Source organism: Ambystoma mexicanum, chromosome 10 (assembly GCF_040938575.1).
Source record: "Ambystoma mexicanum isolate Mex_15411 chromosome 10, UKY_AmexF1_1, whole genome shotgun sequence".
Classification (NCBI taxonomy): Eukaryota; Metazoa; Chordata; class Amphibia; order Caudata; family Ambystomatidae; genus Ambystoma; species Ambystoma mexicanum.
Genome location: NC_090932.1, coordinates 1,075,058,305 through 1,075,076,590, shown reverse-complemented (window position 1 = coordinate 1,075,076,590; position 18,286 = coordinate 1,075,058,305). Strand labels below are relative to the sequence as shown.

General features: G+C 43.5%; 1 protein-coding gene across 1 annotated transcript in view; it reads right to left on the bottom strand.

Moving 5' to 3' along the window:
* CDS2 (CDP-diacylglycerol synthase 2) overlaps positions 1–18,286 on the bottom strand; it is a 316,181-nt gene that overhangs the window by 79,172 nt on the left and 218,723 nt on the right. Inside the window, exon 6 of the mRNA XM_069618879.1 lies at positions 12,587–12,645. Coding sequence (XP_069474980.1) covers positions 12,587–12,645 — 59 coding nt within the window. The remainder of the gene's footprint in view (positions 1–12,586; positions 12,646–18,286) is intronic.

Sequence of the window (18,286 nt, the reverse complement as noted above, 5' to 3'; positions counted from 1 at the left end):
AAGCCGAGAGCTTCTAGCTCACAAAGAAAAGGCGAAGTGATAACAACTAAAGGTTTTGTCATCAAGATACCAGGTTTTATGCCATAGGCTCCAAAGAATTTTTCTCAACTTTGATACAGAGATATTTAAATCAGGCTGTGCCATTACCCCGTCATTTCCACATCTGATCTAAATTGGGGAAGTCAATTTACTGAACATGGGAGCAAAACATCAGACCCGCCTAGAATGTTCTCAAATAAAACAACCTACAAGTGGCATATTAGATGGTGAGACTGCGCCTCAGACCCCTGAGACGCCCTTGTCCCATGACCCAGATAATGCATGCTGGATCTTGTGGGCACCAAACTGGACTCCGACATTTAACGTTAAGACATGGCAGGCTTGCGCTGAAAAGGTCAGTACCAAGATGACAGATGAGAATAAGTGGCTTAGTAGATCAGGAAAACAGTGAAATCTACGCTCAAACGACTGGTGCAAGTGGCAAAATTGAGTTGAAGATAAAAATGTGGATCTTCAGGCCCAGTCTCGGCAGAATAACATAGATCAGAAATATGCAAGTATTTATAGAGGTTTTCTTTCATGAAGTCCTTATGATGCTCCCTTCCCCATCACAGTATCCAGTTCAGGGCCCTCATCGCTTTATGGCTTTTTCATAATAAGGTTAATCTGCCCGGCATGAAGTGGCACTGGATTTCGTTCCCTATTTTGCTTTTGTTTTTTTAGCAAAGCTAAGGTAACTCGGTTGCTTTGTGGTGAAGAACTCTAGTTTGATGGGGTTTACAAAGACTCCCAGATTCATATGTTATGATAGGTTATTTATAACGCGCTTAATACCCATAGGTTTCTAAGCGCGGGCCCGAGGATCGAACCTGTGTGTCTCCATGTCCAAGGCGAGCACGTTGCCACTGAGCTATCCTCCCGAGACTGTGCATGTGCATGTTCAGCTGGATTCTACTCTAGAGATGTTTGCATGTTATCACAGTGGTAAATATTATCAGACTCTTCTTTCAGAGAATCTAGAATAGATCATGTTGATTTATAGTGTGTGAAATATGGCTACACAGGATGGTGGTGTGTACGTGTGCTTGGTTATGAGCAGGATGAAGATCTGCTATTGATGTTTGGATGCAGTGTGGGTGGTGGTTGGATGTTGCTCTATTTTTCTAAAATGTCATATGGTTTATCAGTGCACAGTAGAGTGACATTATGTGGCGCAAAGTATTAAATGTTACCCACAAAGAGTAGTGCTGTGAGAGGGGTAGGCACAAATGATAATCTGCTACCACACGTAACTAGTGTAGCATCTAAAGTCAAAAGGAATGCTTTAACTAGAGAAAATTGGTATGATGATGATTGCAGAGCAGCGAAGAAACGGATAGTGACCTGCTTAGCAGCTGGCCTCACCATGGACAAGGAACCTCTTCATCTGTACAGATCTAGCTATCAAAAGTTAATTGCAGAAAAGAAGGAGGCAGTTGAGTTAAAGTGGACTCGACTTACACAAGACTTTGAAGAGGGCGACTCTGTAACCTATTGGAAAATGATCGCAGGGAAGAAGTGAACGGGGATGTAAGTCTTCAATGCTGCATTCCAACTGATGCCTGAGAGAATCATTTTGTGGGTCTATATTCCGTCTCCCCCTAGTAAACCGGGTAGCCAATTGCATGTAGCCACAGAGTACTTAAAAAATCATGACGGAGGATGACTTTCAGCTTGGTGTGGTGGAAGTATGCAAGGTTATAGGCTCACAAAAGAGTGGAAAGGTCTCTGGTCCAGACAGGGTCCCCATTGATCTTTACAAAGATAATGGGCTTTATTAAATGTTTGGCGGTAGCCTTGCCAGTAAAGCCGGGTTATACCTGTCGGGCAGGAAGGCACCCGCGAGCTGAACTCGTAGTTTGCCGGTCCGGTAACAATGGTACCGGCAAGCTTTCCAGTACTGTTGTTACCGGACCGGCAAACTTATAATGAGGCCCAATATATGTATTTGGGGACCTGTCTGATGTAAACTGTTTAACGCAGTTATCAAACTAAATGTAGTACCGAGCACCTGGCAACATGCTGTAATATTGCCCATTTACAAAAAGGGAGGCTAACTATAAGCCTATCCCACTTTTGGACAGCACAGGAAGATTTTCACTAAGGCCATTGTATCCCACCTTCAAACCTGTGCTGATGAGAACAATGTTATTAGTGATCTCGATGCTGGATTTCAAAAACATAAAAGTATGGTGGATCAAAGTTTCTGACTTTTTTGTTTGGTCCAGAAATACACTGTGCTCAATCGGAAGCACATGTAGGCTGTGTTTGTGGACCTTAAGACCGCCTTCTACATGGTCTCGCAAAATACCTTCTGGCAGGTTCTGTAGAATAGAAATGTGCCCTCTCATCGGATCTCTGTTATACAGGAGATGGACCACAATAATAAAGCGGCGGTGCACTATGGTTTAGCCCCCTTTAATGTCTGTAGGTGCGTGAGACAAGGCTGCGGCCTCGCCCCATTATTATCTAGTATATACATCGGCGAGATCATTGATTATTTACTGCAGGAGTGCATGGACTGCCCTAGAATGGATTTGGGCAGATAGCCTGTGCTATTTTATGCAGAGGATGTAGTGCTTCTGTCTACTACCCCTCGGGGAGTAAAAACCTCCCTGGCTGTCTTATTGAAGAAATGTGGAGACATTGACCTTAGCCTGGATGTCGAAAAGACGAAGGTAATGGTCTTCAAACCCTAGTTCGTTAAGCACTATAAACTGGACACTGTTGTGGCAGGACGAACATTGGAACAAGTACCACCTTATGATTATTTAGGTACTAGATTCCATGTGAATGGCCACTGGACTGCTCAAGTAGAAAAGGCCTGCACTACTTTGGAGCAATATGGTGGAGCATCTAGATTAATTATTTATAGGCATGGCAGAGGTGCCGTTTACCCCAGTAACTGAATCATATCGAAAACAAGCCATTCCAGCGTCTCTTAATGGCACAGAACTCTAGAGTAATGTAGATACAACGAGGCTAGCAAGGGAAGAAAACGAGTTTTTGAAAACATTTTACAGATTCCCCTAGCCTCCCCCAATGCATTATTACATCTTGAGCTCAATGTGCGTCCCATTGGAGAACAAGCCCCCCCCTATCCCAGTATTATACTGGGAAAGGCTATGGAGCACAGAGGGAAATTTGTGATGCATTGAAACATCTTTTGAGCATAGAAGAGGGCAAAAGAATCCCTTGGGTGGCAAATGCAGAAAACAAACCTCTCCTCACCCTGAATGAGGTCAGGCTGTGGGAGGAACCACATAGAGCAGATGAAGCGGCCTTGGCTAGCAGCAATTGTCCTGGCCAGGAAGAAAATGGAAGAAGAGGCCAACAAGTTGAAATTAGTCCCAGAATATCTTTGATGAAAATTGAAGTTTGGTTTGGAAAGATATTTTAATCATACAAGTCCACCTTATGCCAGAGCCCTTTATGTCAGCTTTAGATTCGGGACACTGTAGATAGCCTCTTTCACAGTTGGGGTTTGGAAGGGACGGCCATTTGTACATTATGTGGTTTGGGTGAGGAAACACTCATTCATTTTCTGTTTATATGTTAAGACTCCTAAGAATTCGGTATTTGAGATCTTTACTCAGTCAGGGGGGACCATTGAAGGCCTGGAACTGTGTAAAGGGAGCACAGACCCTCACATAGTGAACTGTGTAGCTAGTTCTATACATCGGGCTTGGCTACACAGGCAGAAAACTATTTAAACTGTTGATCATGATAGCGCAGAAAGCACAGAGAGAGAAATCTGTTATGGAAAATGTGTATTCATTAAGGTTATGTATGATAAAGGGGCTGCGAGTATACTCTACCTGTTTGAAATGTTATGAAGCTGTATGTACTGTATTTTTATGCATATTGCACTTCAGTCATTTTCATGGGATTATTTTGTTTTCTATGATGTGAAATTGTATTTGTTTTTATGAACTTCATGGTTTTAATGCCGAATAAAGTTATGACTGACTGCCTGCCTTTCCTTTTTATCCTGAAATCTACGAAAACGTAATAAATGATCAGAAAGCAAGGTGGCCAATCTTGAGTGGTTAGGGATCAAGTTTGATTTTATACAGCGAAACGCACCAAAAGAGGGTGATGCACGATTGTTTCGCCAAAGGATGGGGTGCCAGCAGATTCTAGGCATCCTATTCCTCCAACTTTAGAGGAGTTATTCATTGGTTTCTTCCACGGATGGCATTCATGGTTGACATGGACCATGATGGAATGTGCATGACTGATTGGTAGATTGTGTGGCCTCCCCACTCACCTTAATCAACATGTATGCCCCATACATAGTTGACACAGGGTTCTTTGAGAAACTTGATGACAGGTGTTGGGATGCTCCGTTATTGGATATGTTGTGGGTGAGCGATTTCAATATTATTCTTGAGTTAGCACTTGACTGGTGCTGGGTAACTAAAATGCCCTTCTATCAATCTATGAAGGAAATCTCCAAAATCATGGATTTCCTTAAACCTTATAGATGTTTGGCATGCAGGCCACCCAAGAGTTTGTGAAAATTAATTTGAGTCTTCTGTGCAGGATGCATACTTGAGGATTTATGTGATGTTTCGTTCAGTGAACCTGTGCTATATTGCCTGCGTTTTGTTCAACTCAACTTTAACGAAGCTGTTCTCAGATCACGGCTCTATTGTAGTTAAGCTGAGTCTACAGACCAAAAAGGGCTGGACGACCTTCATGGAGATTACATGCTTGGCTCTTTCAAATGTAGCATTCGTTAGTTCGCAGATTCAGCAATACTTTGTTCTTAATGAAGGAATTTTTACACAAGCCTCGTTTTTATGGAAAACATTTAAAGTTTATATTAGATGTATTTGCATTGGGGAGGAGAATGAAGTGTACATACATTTGTTTGGAATGACTTAGCAAGAATCGAGTCTGAACTGCATATCTTGGAGACTGAGTAGGTGGTGATGGGAGGGAGCAGTCTTTTGTGCGCCATTGAAAGCAAGTTGGATGAGAGCAGATCAACAGCAGAGGAGGAGAGAAGGTTTCTGGCTATACCAACAAGGCCAGGGAGGGGGCTTGCACAGTTACTGCACCAAAATAGGGGTGTTGGAGAGACCAGGCTCACACAATATATTTTAGAGAGTATCGAAGACAGAGAGAGCAATCAATGTCACAGGATCTTGCAAATATAAACCAGGACTAAATCTACATCTGAAACAGGCCACCACAAGGCTTAAACCTTAATTATGGTGGTCTGGGACTCTGCTCCTCTGCCACTGCCACGGAGGAGAGCGAGGTATTTTTTTATTTTTACGCACGGCTAAACTCTCAAGAAGATGAAGCACTGGGGAAAAGATAGGCATTTTTGGAGGGTATATCACTTAAAACATTTGTAGGTCCACCACACAGGATATTGAGCTAGACATAGCCATATATGATATAATGAGAGCTAGTGGACCACAGCATGCAAGGCTCCAGATCTGATAGATTGCGATTGGAGTTTTACCAGGAGCGCTCTTCCCCCCTCTTAGCTCCGCATTTACTAGAGGAAAGGAATGAAGCAATGGAAAGTCGACATCTCCCACCTGCTGTATGTGAAGCTATAATCATTCTGCTTCTCGGGCCCCATAACCCTCTGGTGATCTGCAGCTCATACCGTCCAATCTCGTTGATCAATATTTTTACTAAATCATTGCCTCCTGACTGCTACCACATATGGAATGGGATAGGATGAAAATATCAAACCCCTTTACTGCCAACCCAAAAATTGAGGGTTTTTTTTGGTCGAATGTTTGCACTTGTTCGCACAAGTATAGATGGTAAGTGGTGTAGAGGCATTCATTCGAATGGGGGATATGGGAGGGGCTGCGTGTGGTCTACCCCTGCATTTGTGTAAAAAAGTGCACACAAAAAACGAAAAAAGGGACAGGACTTTCGAGATTCGCAGTGAAGGATTCAGTATTTTCACATAGATCCTATGGAATCTCTGATGCATCCGGACCAAAACAGTTTTATAATGGGTAGGTCTAAAGCCCTCAACTTTAAGCGTTTAGTTGGAGTTCTCTCGCAGGTTAATCCAATGATGGAGGTGGTTGAAGTGGTGTTGAATGCTGGAAAAAACATTGAACTCCATCTCATGGGTTTACCAGACTGCTGTTCAGCATCGTATGTATTTCGGCCCCCACCTGCCTTGTTGGACAAAATGACTGTGTACCGATCCTTGCGCCAGAGTGTCCGCCAGTTCTCTACTGTCTGATATTTTTTTAGGAGTGGGACCCGCATGGGGTGCTCACTGCGGCCTCTATGTACCATAGCAATGACGCTGTTGGCAACGTTGATGAGGGGAAAGCATGCACATCGGGGACTCGCACTTTGCAGACGTAGAGCCGTTATATTTTTGTATGCCTATTATGTTCTCCTTTACATTAGGGACCCAGATATAATTTTTTCTCCAATGATAGATGAGGTAGATCAGTTTAAAATATGTTCACGTTTGAAAATATACTGTGCCAAATCTGATCTTTTCCCTGTGATGTATTTCACAACTCAAGTTTGAGGTTTGAGTGTTTACAAATGAGTGCAAGATAAAGTCACCCATCTTGAGGGCTAAAGTGTTCTGAGAAGCATCCCAGTTACAGGTGGCTAATCACATGGTATATCGAGAAAGCCTTGAAACTAACTTCTGCCATTGGCTCAAGTTGTCAAGCTGGAAGAGTGTCTCTCATTAATATGATAGAGGTCCCAAAACCTATTTCTCTTTAAAATGTCCCAATATGGCCTGGTTAGGAGCTTTTTTTGTTTTGGTTACACTCACTTTTCATTCATTTGACCTAGATATGTGAAGATCCTTGTATTTAAGCAATAAACCACAAACTGGGGGCCATTACCATGTCAGGTAAGGATCCAGGGCCATAGTTACAGGCCTGAGTGAAGTGAGGGCTTTAACGAAGCCAACGTGGTATTATCAGATGTGTTAATGGCCCCCCAGTGATGGGTTTATTGCTATTAGTATCCTGGCACGTTCTACAGGGATACAAATAGTTTGTAAGTTGTGAAACTTTTCGCAACGTTCAAAATAATAAATATTTTTTCAAAAATGTCAAAAAGCTTGCCACCATGGAGAAGGGATTATACAGTCCCTTCTCCCTTTTTTTGGTGGCCTTGCAGACATCGGAGCTGTGCCAGAAACACTACTGTTCCCGGCGCAGCCAATGGACAAGCAAGCAGAGGTTAATTGGGGAGGTGTTGGGGGGTACCTTATTGTGTGGGGGTGGGGATGAGACGCGTGGAAGTGCACTTACATCCAAAAACTGGCAAGGGAAGATGGCGGCCTCCCGCTCGGAGGAGGCTCAGAGCGGGGGCTGTACCGTGTAATAAAGCCCTTGCTCCGAGCCGCCTCATTTGTTAGGAGGCTGCCACCCACCTCTGGGGTACTAATAAATGGTATATCATGTTTTATCCAATCTCCAGGATTGAATGACATCTCTTGATATAGAATTGCATCTTTTGGCTGCTCAGGGCAAGTTTGCACTTTCTTTGGGTTTTCCATCAGTTCTCGCTCATGTTGACATGTAGAGGGCAGTGGTGTATCCTGCTTCTCTGTGGTCATTGCTGCTATCGGATAAAACGGATATAAAATGTGATTTTGGCTCAGTTAAATGTACAGTTAAAGCATGGTCCAAGATATGCTGCCGATTAGGGTTCGGGGACCCATGTTTAGGGTATATTAGTCTCTGGGGATACCAGAACTGAATACCACATGCACGCTCACTATTCATAAACCTCTTGCTTGGACATTAGCGATTGCAGGGATTCGTTTGTGAAGGCTGCGTTTGTGACTCAAAAGGCTTTTCAAGAGCAATTGGGAAAACTCGACACGTTCTAGAACGCAAGGTTAGGTCAATGAGTTAAGAGGTTCACGCAGAACCGCAAACAACCCCATTTTTAAATAAAACTGTAAATGCAGGTGGCTGCCGAAAAAGGGTTCTCCACCACCTAACCCAACACCCACTCTTTGAAACCCGCCAGAGAATGAAACAAAAGCAGAAGACCCACCACCCCCAAGTGAATGAGGCTACAGCAATCAAGCAAAATGGGAACAGGGTCGGCCCTTCTCCGATGTTTAATGGGAGAGGATGAAGGCCGCTATATGCAAGCAATAGGATTGCAATGTACATGAGGATGCTCCAGAGAAAATGCAGACTTTTGTCTTATGTTCGGGTCCTTTTCATCTGTGACTAATTTTTGGTTCCAGGTTCTCCAGGAGTTGCAAACTATTGCTGGGGTCCATCTGGAAATGGGCAAAGTTCGGTGTTTGTGGTATGGCTTAAGGACTTATCTAAAGACATCAATGAGTTGGTTTCCTGGTCTAGTCATAGGTATAAGGCATATTCTATTGATTTGGAATGGGGGAAAACGTCTGAGGGCACATCATTATTTTATGGACCTTTCATGGTGTATTGACTAATGAAACCAACCCTGGGCAAATACTATTACAGCACTTCAGAGATATCTGGCAGGTATTAAACGGCCAATTGACCGCTGAACACTCCAGATCTGCAGCAGGTTTTTCCAATCTCTCCACACCGTTAATTGGACTATTATTTTACTGCTCTGCTTTGCTATTCTTTATAGTTGCAAAGTCGTGTCACATGGTGTGTCTTCACCACAGTTGTCACAAGTTGGTATTGCTATGCATGTTTCCATCATGAGCATATAAATAAAGGTTAAAAAAACAAAAAGGTTTTCTAACAAACAACCAGGAAACCTGGCTGTGTGTGGGAATCATTTACATGGCAAACATGTAGAGTATAAACACTGAATGGCATATTTAATGGAACATCTTAAGGCCCTCGCTCAGGCCCCGGTGCAGGCCCAAGGTAAGCCAAACAAGTCCTACCTGAATTCAAGTTTTAGCAAGGCTGCTTTGTCCCCCCATTTTCCCTGGTGCTTCAGGAATTAGGAAACAAGCGCATTCCACTCAGGTCCAGGGGAAGTAAGGTCAATGGGAAGATTTGATACAACTCTCCAGTGCTTTGAACATTTCTTATGGCAGTATTTAAGCAATCAATTTAGCTAGCGTACAGCCATTTTCCCTCTCTTGCTTCCCTAGTTCCCCGAGCATACTAAACCACATGACTACCCCCCTCTCTAATGTTGCCGCAAGTGCTTGAATGGGATCTTGGTATTAAAAGAGATAACCACATAACATGTTACTAATAGGGCGTGAGAAAGGGGATGAGGGGGTTTCCTGGTCTTCCACTCAATAACTTTTTTGACATTGCCCATGTCTTATATCTAACCACTTTCATCACTGGATCGTCTGTGGACAGGAGAGGACGACTATCTGCTCAAGCCCTAGGAAGTAGTATCTTATATTTAGCAAACTGGAGGAATGGGCAAACTCATTGGTTAGGCGAGCAATTAGAGAAATGGGGGAAACTCCCCTTTAACCTGGGCAGGAAGTCCCTCTCTCTCAGATAATAGAAGGACAACGACCAAGTGCAGGTAATAAAACAAACAAAGCAATACATTTATAAAAATGTTTTTACAAACGAACACAAAAATGGTCTCGTGCACACAATGGCAGCCGCAAGCCTTCCGATTACTTTTTGATTTGTGGGAGGAAGAAAAAAAAGTATACATGGGCTAGCTTCTTTTAGGGTGCATGCAGAGACGTTTTTATGGGAGGGCGAAAGGGGCACTTGCCCAGGGCCCCCACCTTGGAGCGGGGCCCCACAAGGTTGCCTGATCTGAAGAAGTAAGATTCCATTGTTCACCAGTCTTAAATAGCACACATCCGGATATTTTATGGGGTGCTGCTGAGGCTCTAAACTCATTGCCTTTCTGTTTTGACAAGAACATTCTGCCTTGATCAATTCATCATGTATTGCTTTCTGTGTTCACTGTGGTACATACATAGTGTACACATGGTTTGTGTGTTCCTTACAGCACAACTCTCTAAAATTCTTTCCTTCCTGTGAGAATTATGTTGATCATGTGCAATTGGCAATGGTGAAATGCATATTGATAAACTGAGTCCTACAATGTTTCATAAGTTAGCTCAGTGTGTGAAGCACCCATTGCAGAGATATGTGTTCATATGTAAAATTAGAATATCACATTCCAGCAAGGCTGGCTGAGCCTTTCCTATCTCTGAAGTTTATAAAAGTGCCTACATATTTACTTGGTTTTGCAGAACAAAATCTGGTGGTATCACCAAATGTACCTGCACCAGATAGGGAATGCTATAAAAACTAACATATCTTCCATATGGTGAAGGTCTAGAAATTGGTTTGTTAAGATGGGGTGTTGTAAAACCTAGGCAATCGCCTCCAACGATGGCATAAACTGTTAGTCCAAGAGGTGAATAAGCATCCAAATTCAAGACTATGGAACAAAAGGGTTCATGCTTGTATCCTGGATTTGCCAGCAGACGATAAAGTGATCCTGGTCAAATCATCAAATATATATCTTACATTACTTTGATGTTTTCTGTGAGGTTTGCCTTCTTGCATTATCCCATTACTTGATCTGTCTTCTTATGTAGGCCAATTGAGTGGAAGGGTTGGTAGACAGAAGAGAGGGAACCAGATGTTGCAGGCCTCAGGCAAGCATATTCTACGGTATGCTTGTTTGATTAAAAAAACTGTTTGCTTTTTTGGTAAAAGTCAAAGGTTTTTCTGCACGTTTATAAATGAAAATGTCACAAGCCATTGTTTTGGAAGTATTTAAAGCTTTAAAATACAAAAGACAAACCCAGATAAAATGTGTTAAATCACATTGATTGGTATGTCGGTACTTATATACTATCCTTGATGATGGAGAGAATCAAGCTAGAACCATTCCCATTTTGCATAATACCCTTCTATAATATTTTGTTAAAAAATTGTAATGTTTGGTAATGTGATTTGTGTACTTTCCAATTTCATTTTTATAAAATGAGATTGTTTTAGTTCATGGTAAGAACTGGAAAAGAAAGTGTTTAAATATTGAAATTGCAGAGTTGGCACAAATTCCAGCTTCACCCCTTCAGCCATTAACCAGTGTGTGATCCTGGGCATCTCATTTAGTCTTATATTGCCAGTCCCTAAACCTTTCAAAATTGCCAGCCCTTCAGAGTGATTTTCTTCTCATGGTATGATCTTCATAAAAAACATATTCATTGTTTAACTGGCTATAGGGCTGCTTCTACTTTAATAGTGAGCATATTTATATCGCACACCACAGGCATTTGTTCCTTTGATATCTAATGGCAACACTATTGGAAAACCATATCCCACTTCTAATCTCAGTCTGTCTGGATAAAGACACCTTCCTAGTAGTTTCTAATTTGCATCCACTATTCATGCTTCCTCCTTCCTTTCAATTGGTCTCCTCTATCCATGCACGAGCACATTTGCATTCTGTGATGCAGCTAATGTGAGTTCTCTGTCTATTATGGGTTGCATGTACCTTTTACATACGGTCCTGCATTAATACTACAGGCTGCATACCTTCCTGGATGTTATTGATAAAAAGTATCCTGTATGTACTAGAACAGTAACCTCTTCGTAGACTGCTAATTTTGGTCTTCAAATGCTACTTGTTTATCATTCTGATTAGAGCAAGAATGAAGAAGGTAAGGGGACTTGGGAGTAAACGTGTTTATTATGCTGTGAGACAGAAAATCAACCTATAGGTTGTGAGCGCGACGGGTGGAGGCGGGGTGATGCATGACCAGTATTCTTGATCCCTTCATTCCTTTGGTTTGGTGGAGGGGGGCCCCAATGATGTCCATGCCCAGGGCCCCCAAAGTGCTTAAGATGGCCCTTAGTGCATGGACAAATGCTCCTCAAACACGTGCGCCGTGGACAGTTGGAGGTTGCAAAAATCGTGGGCCTTTCAGGCAGTGTCTGTTTCTCTTCTTAAAGGCAGGACCAAGACAGTTGAAGCAATGTTTTCCGAGTTCTAAACCAAAAGACGATGTGTGCACAAAGTTGGTGTTTGTCCAGTGCACGGTACTTAAAATCCATTGGAAGCCTGCACAACTGTATGGATTTCCGTGACACCCTTTTTCACCCTAACTACTCAGGAAGGACATCATAGTGTTGCTGCTGGGTGTTCTGAAGGCATAAAAGTCACATTGTCCAGTTCCATCCATAAATTGACGCTATTCTCTATCAGTGGAAATAGAGAGCGTGTAGGATTCCCTGACCAACTCAGCGAAATGCACCCCGTTTCAAGCCCAGACTCAGTTTTCTTTAACCTGGTAAGCAGTTCTGAAATGAAGTGCTGTGGCGATTACATATTTTTTTTTAAAATGATCTCTTTTTCATCATTACAATATTCCCGGGTTTATATAAATATTATGAGGATCCCCTTGCAGAAACCCCATCTCAAAGCAGTGCCTTCTTTTGAAGGTGTTAAAACAAAATTCCCGCAATAAACTACTTTTGACATGTCTCCTATCGACCGATCGCTGGTGTACGTTTATAAGGAGTAGCTTTAGTGTGAAGAAGTCAAAAGATTAACCAATGACTGGGAATACCGAAACACATCTAATGTTATTAAGGATGCAGTCATGCAAGCTTACCATATAAAACTGTAGGCGATAGTGCTTCTTTACCAGACTCAGAACAAACATGCAGAAACCTGGAGAGGTCGAGAAAGAGAAATATGTTAAAAACACAACACAGCAAAGATGATCATTCTGAGTTTTGAGTCTGCTGCTAGGTTCGGAGAGCATTGCAAAAAGGAGAGAACACCTGCTTCCAAGTATTCCAAACGTACATGTAAGAGCAGGGATGACTACCCAGGTCTCCAGGATCCAATAGCAGCGTGCTAGCCCGTCATATTACGCAACGAGAGTGAAACACAGGGTTTCACAGCCAGCAAGAAAAGACGCCCAGGGTCTGTGCTCCAATATTATAACAACTCTTCGATGGGTGACAAGAGGCTCATGCAGGGGCATCCAACTGAGGAGGTTGTAGGTAAAGATAGAAATGCTGGCCCCCCCAAAGGGGGAAGGAGGAGAACTGGGCCACACCCCACTCAAAAGGCTAACTTTATCAAACTGCCCCTTGTCATAGGCACTGTAGTCCATTGCTGCTCCGCTTTTAAGACTTTCAAGCCGGAGAACCAAACATGACCACCCTTCCAGAGGGTAACCAAAAGCCACATTTCGGACAAAGAGTAAGGATCTTTGCCTCTGTTGTGAAAGAGCCTATTAACTATAATGACTCTGATCAAGCACGGTTCCTTAGTTTGTCCAAATCTCGTTTTAAAAAATGATACCAAGACAAATAAAACACTCAACGTTGGTGACTGCATACAAACACAACACGTTTGAAGCCAAAATGTTGTAGCCAACCATGTAGCAAGTGTCCCAAGCAGCTGCCCAGGAGGACAAGCCTTTATGTCAATGATACTGGCTGAGCTCTTGCTGTAAAACCATGGACCTCTTATGCAAGAAGCAGCCACTGAGCATAGAACAACACATAGGAAAGAAATACGTCCATTCAATAAAATCTTCTTTCTAAGCCACTGGAGACGCTTCTGGAAGCATATACATCCCTTTTAGTTGACATGATTGATCTTATGCAATCTGACTCCATTTCAAAAACGAGCAGTAGGGCTCAACCCGATGAGACATGTATGTCCTTTCTGCACAAGACCACTATTATTTCACTCATGTTTTCTCTTCTCTAACCAAGTGGAGTAGGTACGTCCAGATGCAGAGCGACTGCCCACTATAACTAGAGACTGAAACTACACTTTACGTACGAGGACTAATGAGGTTGAAACATACCTGGAGTTGCTGGTCTTCTGGATCAAAAAAATGTGAGGTACAGCAGTTTGAGACAGGTGACATCCTTTGGTCATGACTGAGTTTCAGTATTGTATTGTTTATTTTCTTGTACAGTGTTTTACAATTATTAATTAAATGGTACAAAACAGAGAAAGGACAGCACAACATCACAAGAAAACAGAACAGCAAGAACAAGAGAAAACCACACAGAATGAAAATGACAAAATGATCCAGGAAAACGAAATCTAATGCAAGTCTGGAAAAAAGGAATATTGCTGACTAAATTAAAGCATCCTCATCCACAGAAACTAGATCACAAAGTCCTAGGCCGGGGCGCACAGTCTAAAACGAAGACAAGTAACTTGTGAGGCAAGTTAGCTGGAATGTCTATATGATCTAAGCGAGTAGGTGACAAAAGCAATTCACAATCCACCAGTCTGCCCCAAAAGGTCTTACCAGCAAGCAGATTCCAAATTGGCCACACCTACCTGCTTAAGGACTGACTGGGTGAAGGGTGTTTATCAAAAGGGAATATGTTGTGGGGATATGAAGTCAGCCCTTTCAATCAATTCAATTGAACAATGAATAATGGAAATAGCAAATGCAAAGAGACTAATATTACTATGAAGCCACAGCTGCAATGGCTGTTGGCACTGAGAAGTGGGTGCAGACTTTGGGAGTTGGGCCGTGGCAACAGCAAGCAGTGCAGTGCAGGGCGACATTGACAATCAGAAGGACATGGTTGGGATTGGCTTTTGTAAATGGAACTACCCAGAGTGTTATGTGTTTTGAGAAAGAGGCAGGTAGCCCCTCAAGGCTGCCTCCAAGAAGGGACAAAAGCCCAGGCCTATGGACATGTGATCTAGAGAGAAGCAGCAGGTGCAGTAGACCGTGATAACGGACAAGCAGGTGCAGCCAGAATATGCATCTTCCCAGGACTGTATTTAGAATTAAACACCGAATGACGACCCATGGAACGTTTTGAAGGACACTGATTTGTACACGGGAGAGGTCTTTTTAGTTTAGCTGGGGGCACACTGAGGGGGTTACTGTATTGCACTGCAATATCATAAGCAGACTGCCTCTGGAAGCATATCCAAATTTGTTATGCAAATTCTGTTTTCCATGACACAGATTTAGAAAGATCAGTAAGCGTGACAAAAAGAACATAGGATAAACATGGTCTAGAAGGACGACCTTTAGAAGGTGCACTTATCATTGTTTGCTCTTAATTGCTTTAGCTCGGATTTTCAGAGTTGTAGAGGCGCAGGTAACTTGGAGGCCAATCTGCTCATTCCAACCAGGCAGGCCGATGTCTAGGAGGGAGCAGAGCACGAGCAGAGCCAGGACAGAAACTCGGAGCCATTTTTATTATTTCCGATGAATAAATGATGGTTATGACTTTTCCATGCAATCACAGATGTTTATGTTCCATTCAATGAAGAAAAACGGGTATATCCATTTTGAAAAATGACAGCTAAGTTAACAGTGTGTGTGCTGGCTAAAACCCGATGCATGAAAATGCCACAGTCCAAAGTGATATGAGGAGATCGCTAGGCAGAGGGAGGGTAGGCTGCAGGCCCTTAGTTTACAACCTACTGGCAACCAGTAAGCCTTTCGCTCGTACGAGATCAATAACCTGGGCACCGTTGTGTGGGGCAATACTGACAACTTTCAAAGGGGGATCAGACAGTTCAGTTCGTGTTTGTCCTGCTTAAGTGGTCAATAGTAAAACTAACGATGAATATAAACAGGACTGGATTGGGATTGAAAAGAGGCCCTGGATTTCTTTTCCAAAGTGGCCCCATATAGGTGCAGGCTAAAATCACATCTTAATTGTGTGTGCTGCATGCAGCAATGTAACAAACTATGAGTGCTCTTAGAAAAGGGGCCCATGGCACAGAGGCCCAATGGAAAATGTCCAGACTTCCCTGTAGGCTCGTACACCTGTGAATCTAGATGCTTCTTGATTGGTGCAGGATTCCCTCGAAAGGTCTGCTTCCCGTTTTCCATGCTGGGGTCGATATTTCCATTTCCCATTTTTGTGATAAATCTACAATTTGGCAAGGTGATGTCCTCCAACTAAAGCTGCACTAGGGTCGCAGCCAAAGGAAAGAGGTTGGTGTACCAGCCCCGGGAGGAGAGAAGGGTTACTAACAGCCTGCCTGTTCTGGGCGGTGCCATTGGTCCGGTTAGAATTCGGTGCTGCTGTGCGATCCAGAAGTCATCTTCCGACCAACGTATTTACTTATTTGTATTGTTTCATGTGCTGCTTGCTACACAATGATATTGTGCATGAATACACTGGGGTAATTGATATATGGCCAGGTAAAATGGCAGATCGTAATAAAAATGTACTGGCAGACATAAGCTATGGACCTTTAAATGACGATCCATGCCATTTTTTGTTTTGGCTATTTGATGGCACTTTAGCGCTACTTATATGACGTAACTATTGCATTAGAGAACAGCTAGGAAAGAGGCATGCGAGGAGTGATACAAAGCTTGTAGGCGTTTTTTGGTAATTTACCCACCCATTACTGCCCATGGCCATGTTAGTTCCTATGGCCATTCCCACCCACTTTCTACCACTCCCTGTCCAAATCACGTCCCCCTAGGACAGAGGTCTTCAAACTGGAGGGAGGAAATGGGCAGGGGTGGCTCACAGGGTCGGACTGGAGCATAAAACTGCCTCGGGCACCAACAATGAAAAAGTGTCCCACAGTTGCAAATGGCAATTCATTCCTTTAGTGACAGACTGTTTGAATAGTACCCAAGGGGGTGTTTTTTGTTAAAATGTAAGCAAATTGTGATATTTAAGGAATATTTATTCAGCGACAATGGTCAAAACTTCTAGCTGCATAGTGAAGTAACTCATCAAACTGGCCCACATTGACCAAAATGCCTGGAGACTCTCTGCCCTCTCTTCACTCACCAGTCTTCTGTGCTTTACCGGAGGAAGCCCAGCTCGCCTGCCTTGTGCCTCTCCGCACACCAGCAGCTTATATACCTTGGTTGGCACGCGGGCAGCGTCCTCTCTGCTCCGGCCTCACGGCAGTTCCTGCTACATGCTCAGGGGTCTGGAACCTCCCAGGCTTGGTGAAGTCACACGGCCCATCTGCATCGGGCGGGCCCCCCCCCTCCCCCCAAGTCCACTGGATGTCTTGCTGGCGTGCTGGCTCATGTGGCTCCAGTCCTACCACAGCTTCCTCCTCACACGTTGCTCCTTGTGTCGTGCACCTTCTCTTTTTCTGTCTGGCTGATCGCCATTTCTACGCCTGAAGTCCCTTGACAGGCTACAGGTGCGGCTGACCAATTAGCCCTACCTGACCACAATCAAAGGGACATGCCTGACCCTCACAACTCTTAGTAGGGATCATCCTAGTCACAGTAGCAAAGTGGTGAAAAGGTGTAATCTTCACTGCTCTTAGTGGCCTCTTCTTCGTCCCTGTACTGTCAAGTGTCACATGTGGAAGATTGAGGGGGCACCGGCTTATATTAGCCTATAAAGGTTGGGTGATGGTTACGTTGGTTGTCAATAGGGAAAGGGGGATAGCATTTCTAGCCCAAGGGTACCCCACTCCCAATCCTCAAGGACCCTTCACCCAGGTGATCTTCCCTCGCTTCTCTGCCCCCAGCGTCAGGATCCATTAGTGATGGCCTTTCCCTGCCCACCTGTGAATAGGACCCAGGAGAGTAGGAGTGAGAATACCCTCATGTTTCTCACACTTACCAAGTAGAGGAAGCCATAATTAGTACGTCTACTGTGACCAGGTCCCTACTTTGCCATCAGTATCCTTCACTGAGAAACCTGTAGCCAGTGCAGCTGGGGAATTTGAGCCTGAGAAAAAGAACTGTACTTCAGGAGTCCCTTACCCACTGACCTCACTGGTCACTCAAAATACCACCCAGATTCTGTCAGGCATTGTAGGAGCTTCCCAGCAGCATACAAATTTCAACACGCATGCCCAAATATAATCCTCCAATTTTCAGTGAAAAACTCCAAGAGCTTATTTTCCCCATCTGATATGTTGGAAATACAGGACCGGGAATCCCCTGTATCATCCGTACAAAGTACATTTCGTTGGGATCAAGACCAGGAGGATATACCCCTTTTCATATAATAGGCCACATATGACTCAGCTAGAATACCAACATATCAGAGATTATGGGAAGAAAAACCACATGAGACTACACGTGTTTGGGAACCTTATTCCAGGAAAAGAAGCCCCTTTAGAAAAAGGGCCAAACCTGTTATCTCGATCACCTGTTTCAGAGGAGAACTGGTTCACGTACGGAGGTACAGGTCATAAGGCTAGATATTGTCCTGAGAGCTTCTTACCTGCTCCATCATCATCAGAGAAAGAAGTCCCTAAGGGAATCCAACACAAAGAGATACCGGAAATACAACATCCAGTCTTCTCCATGTACTGTGCTCGGACATCGCACACAAGCCTAGGTTTGGAAGAAAAGGGAATAGGGATA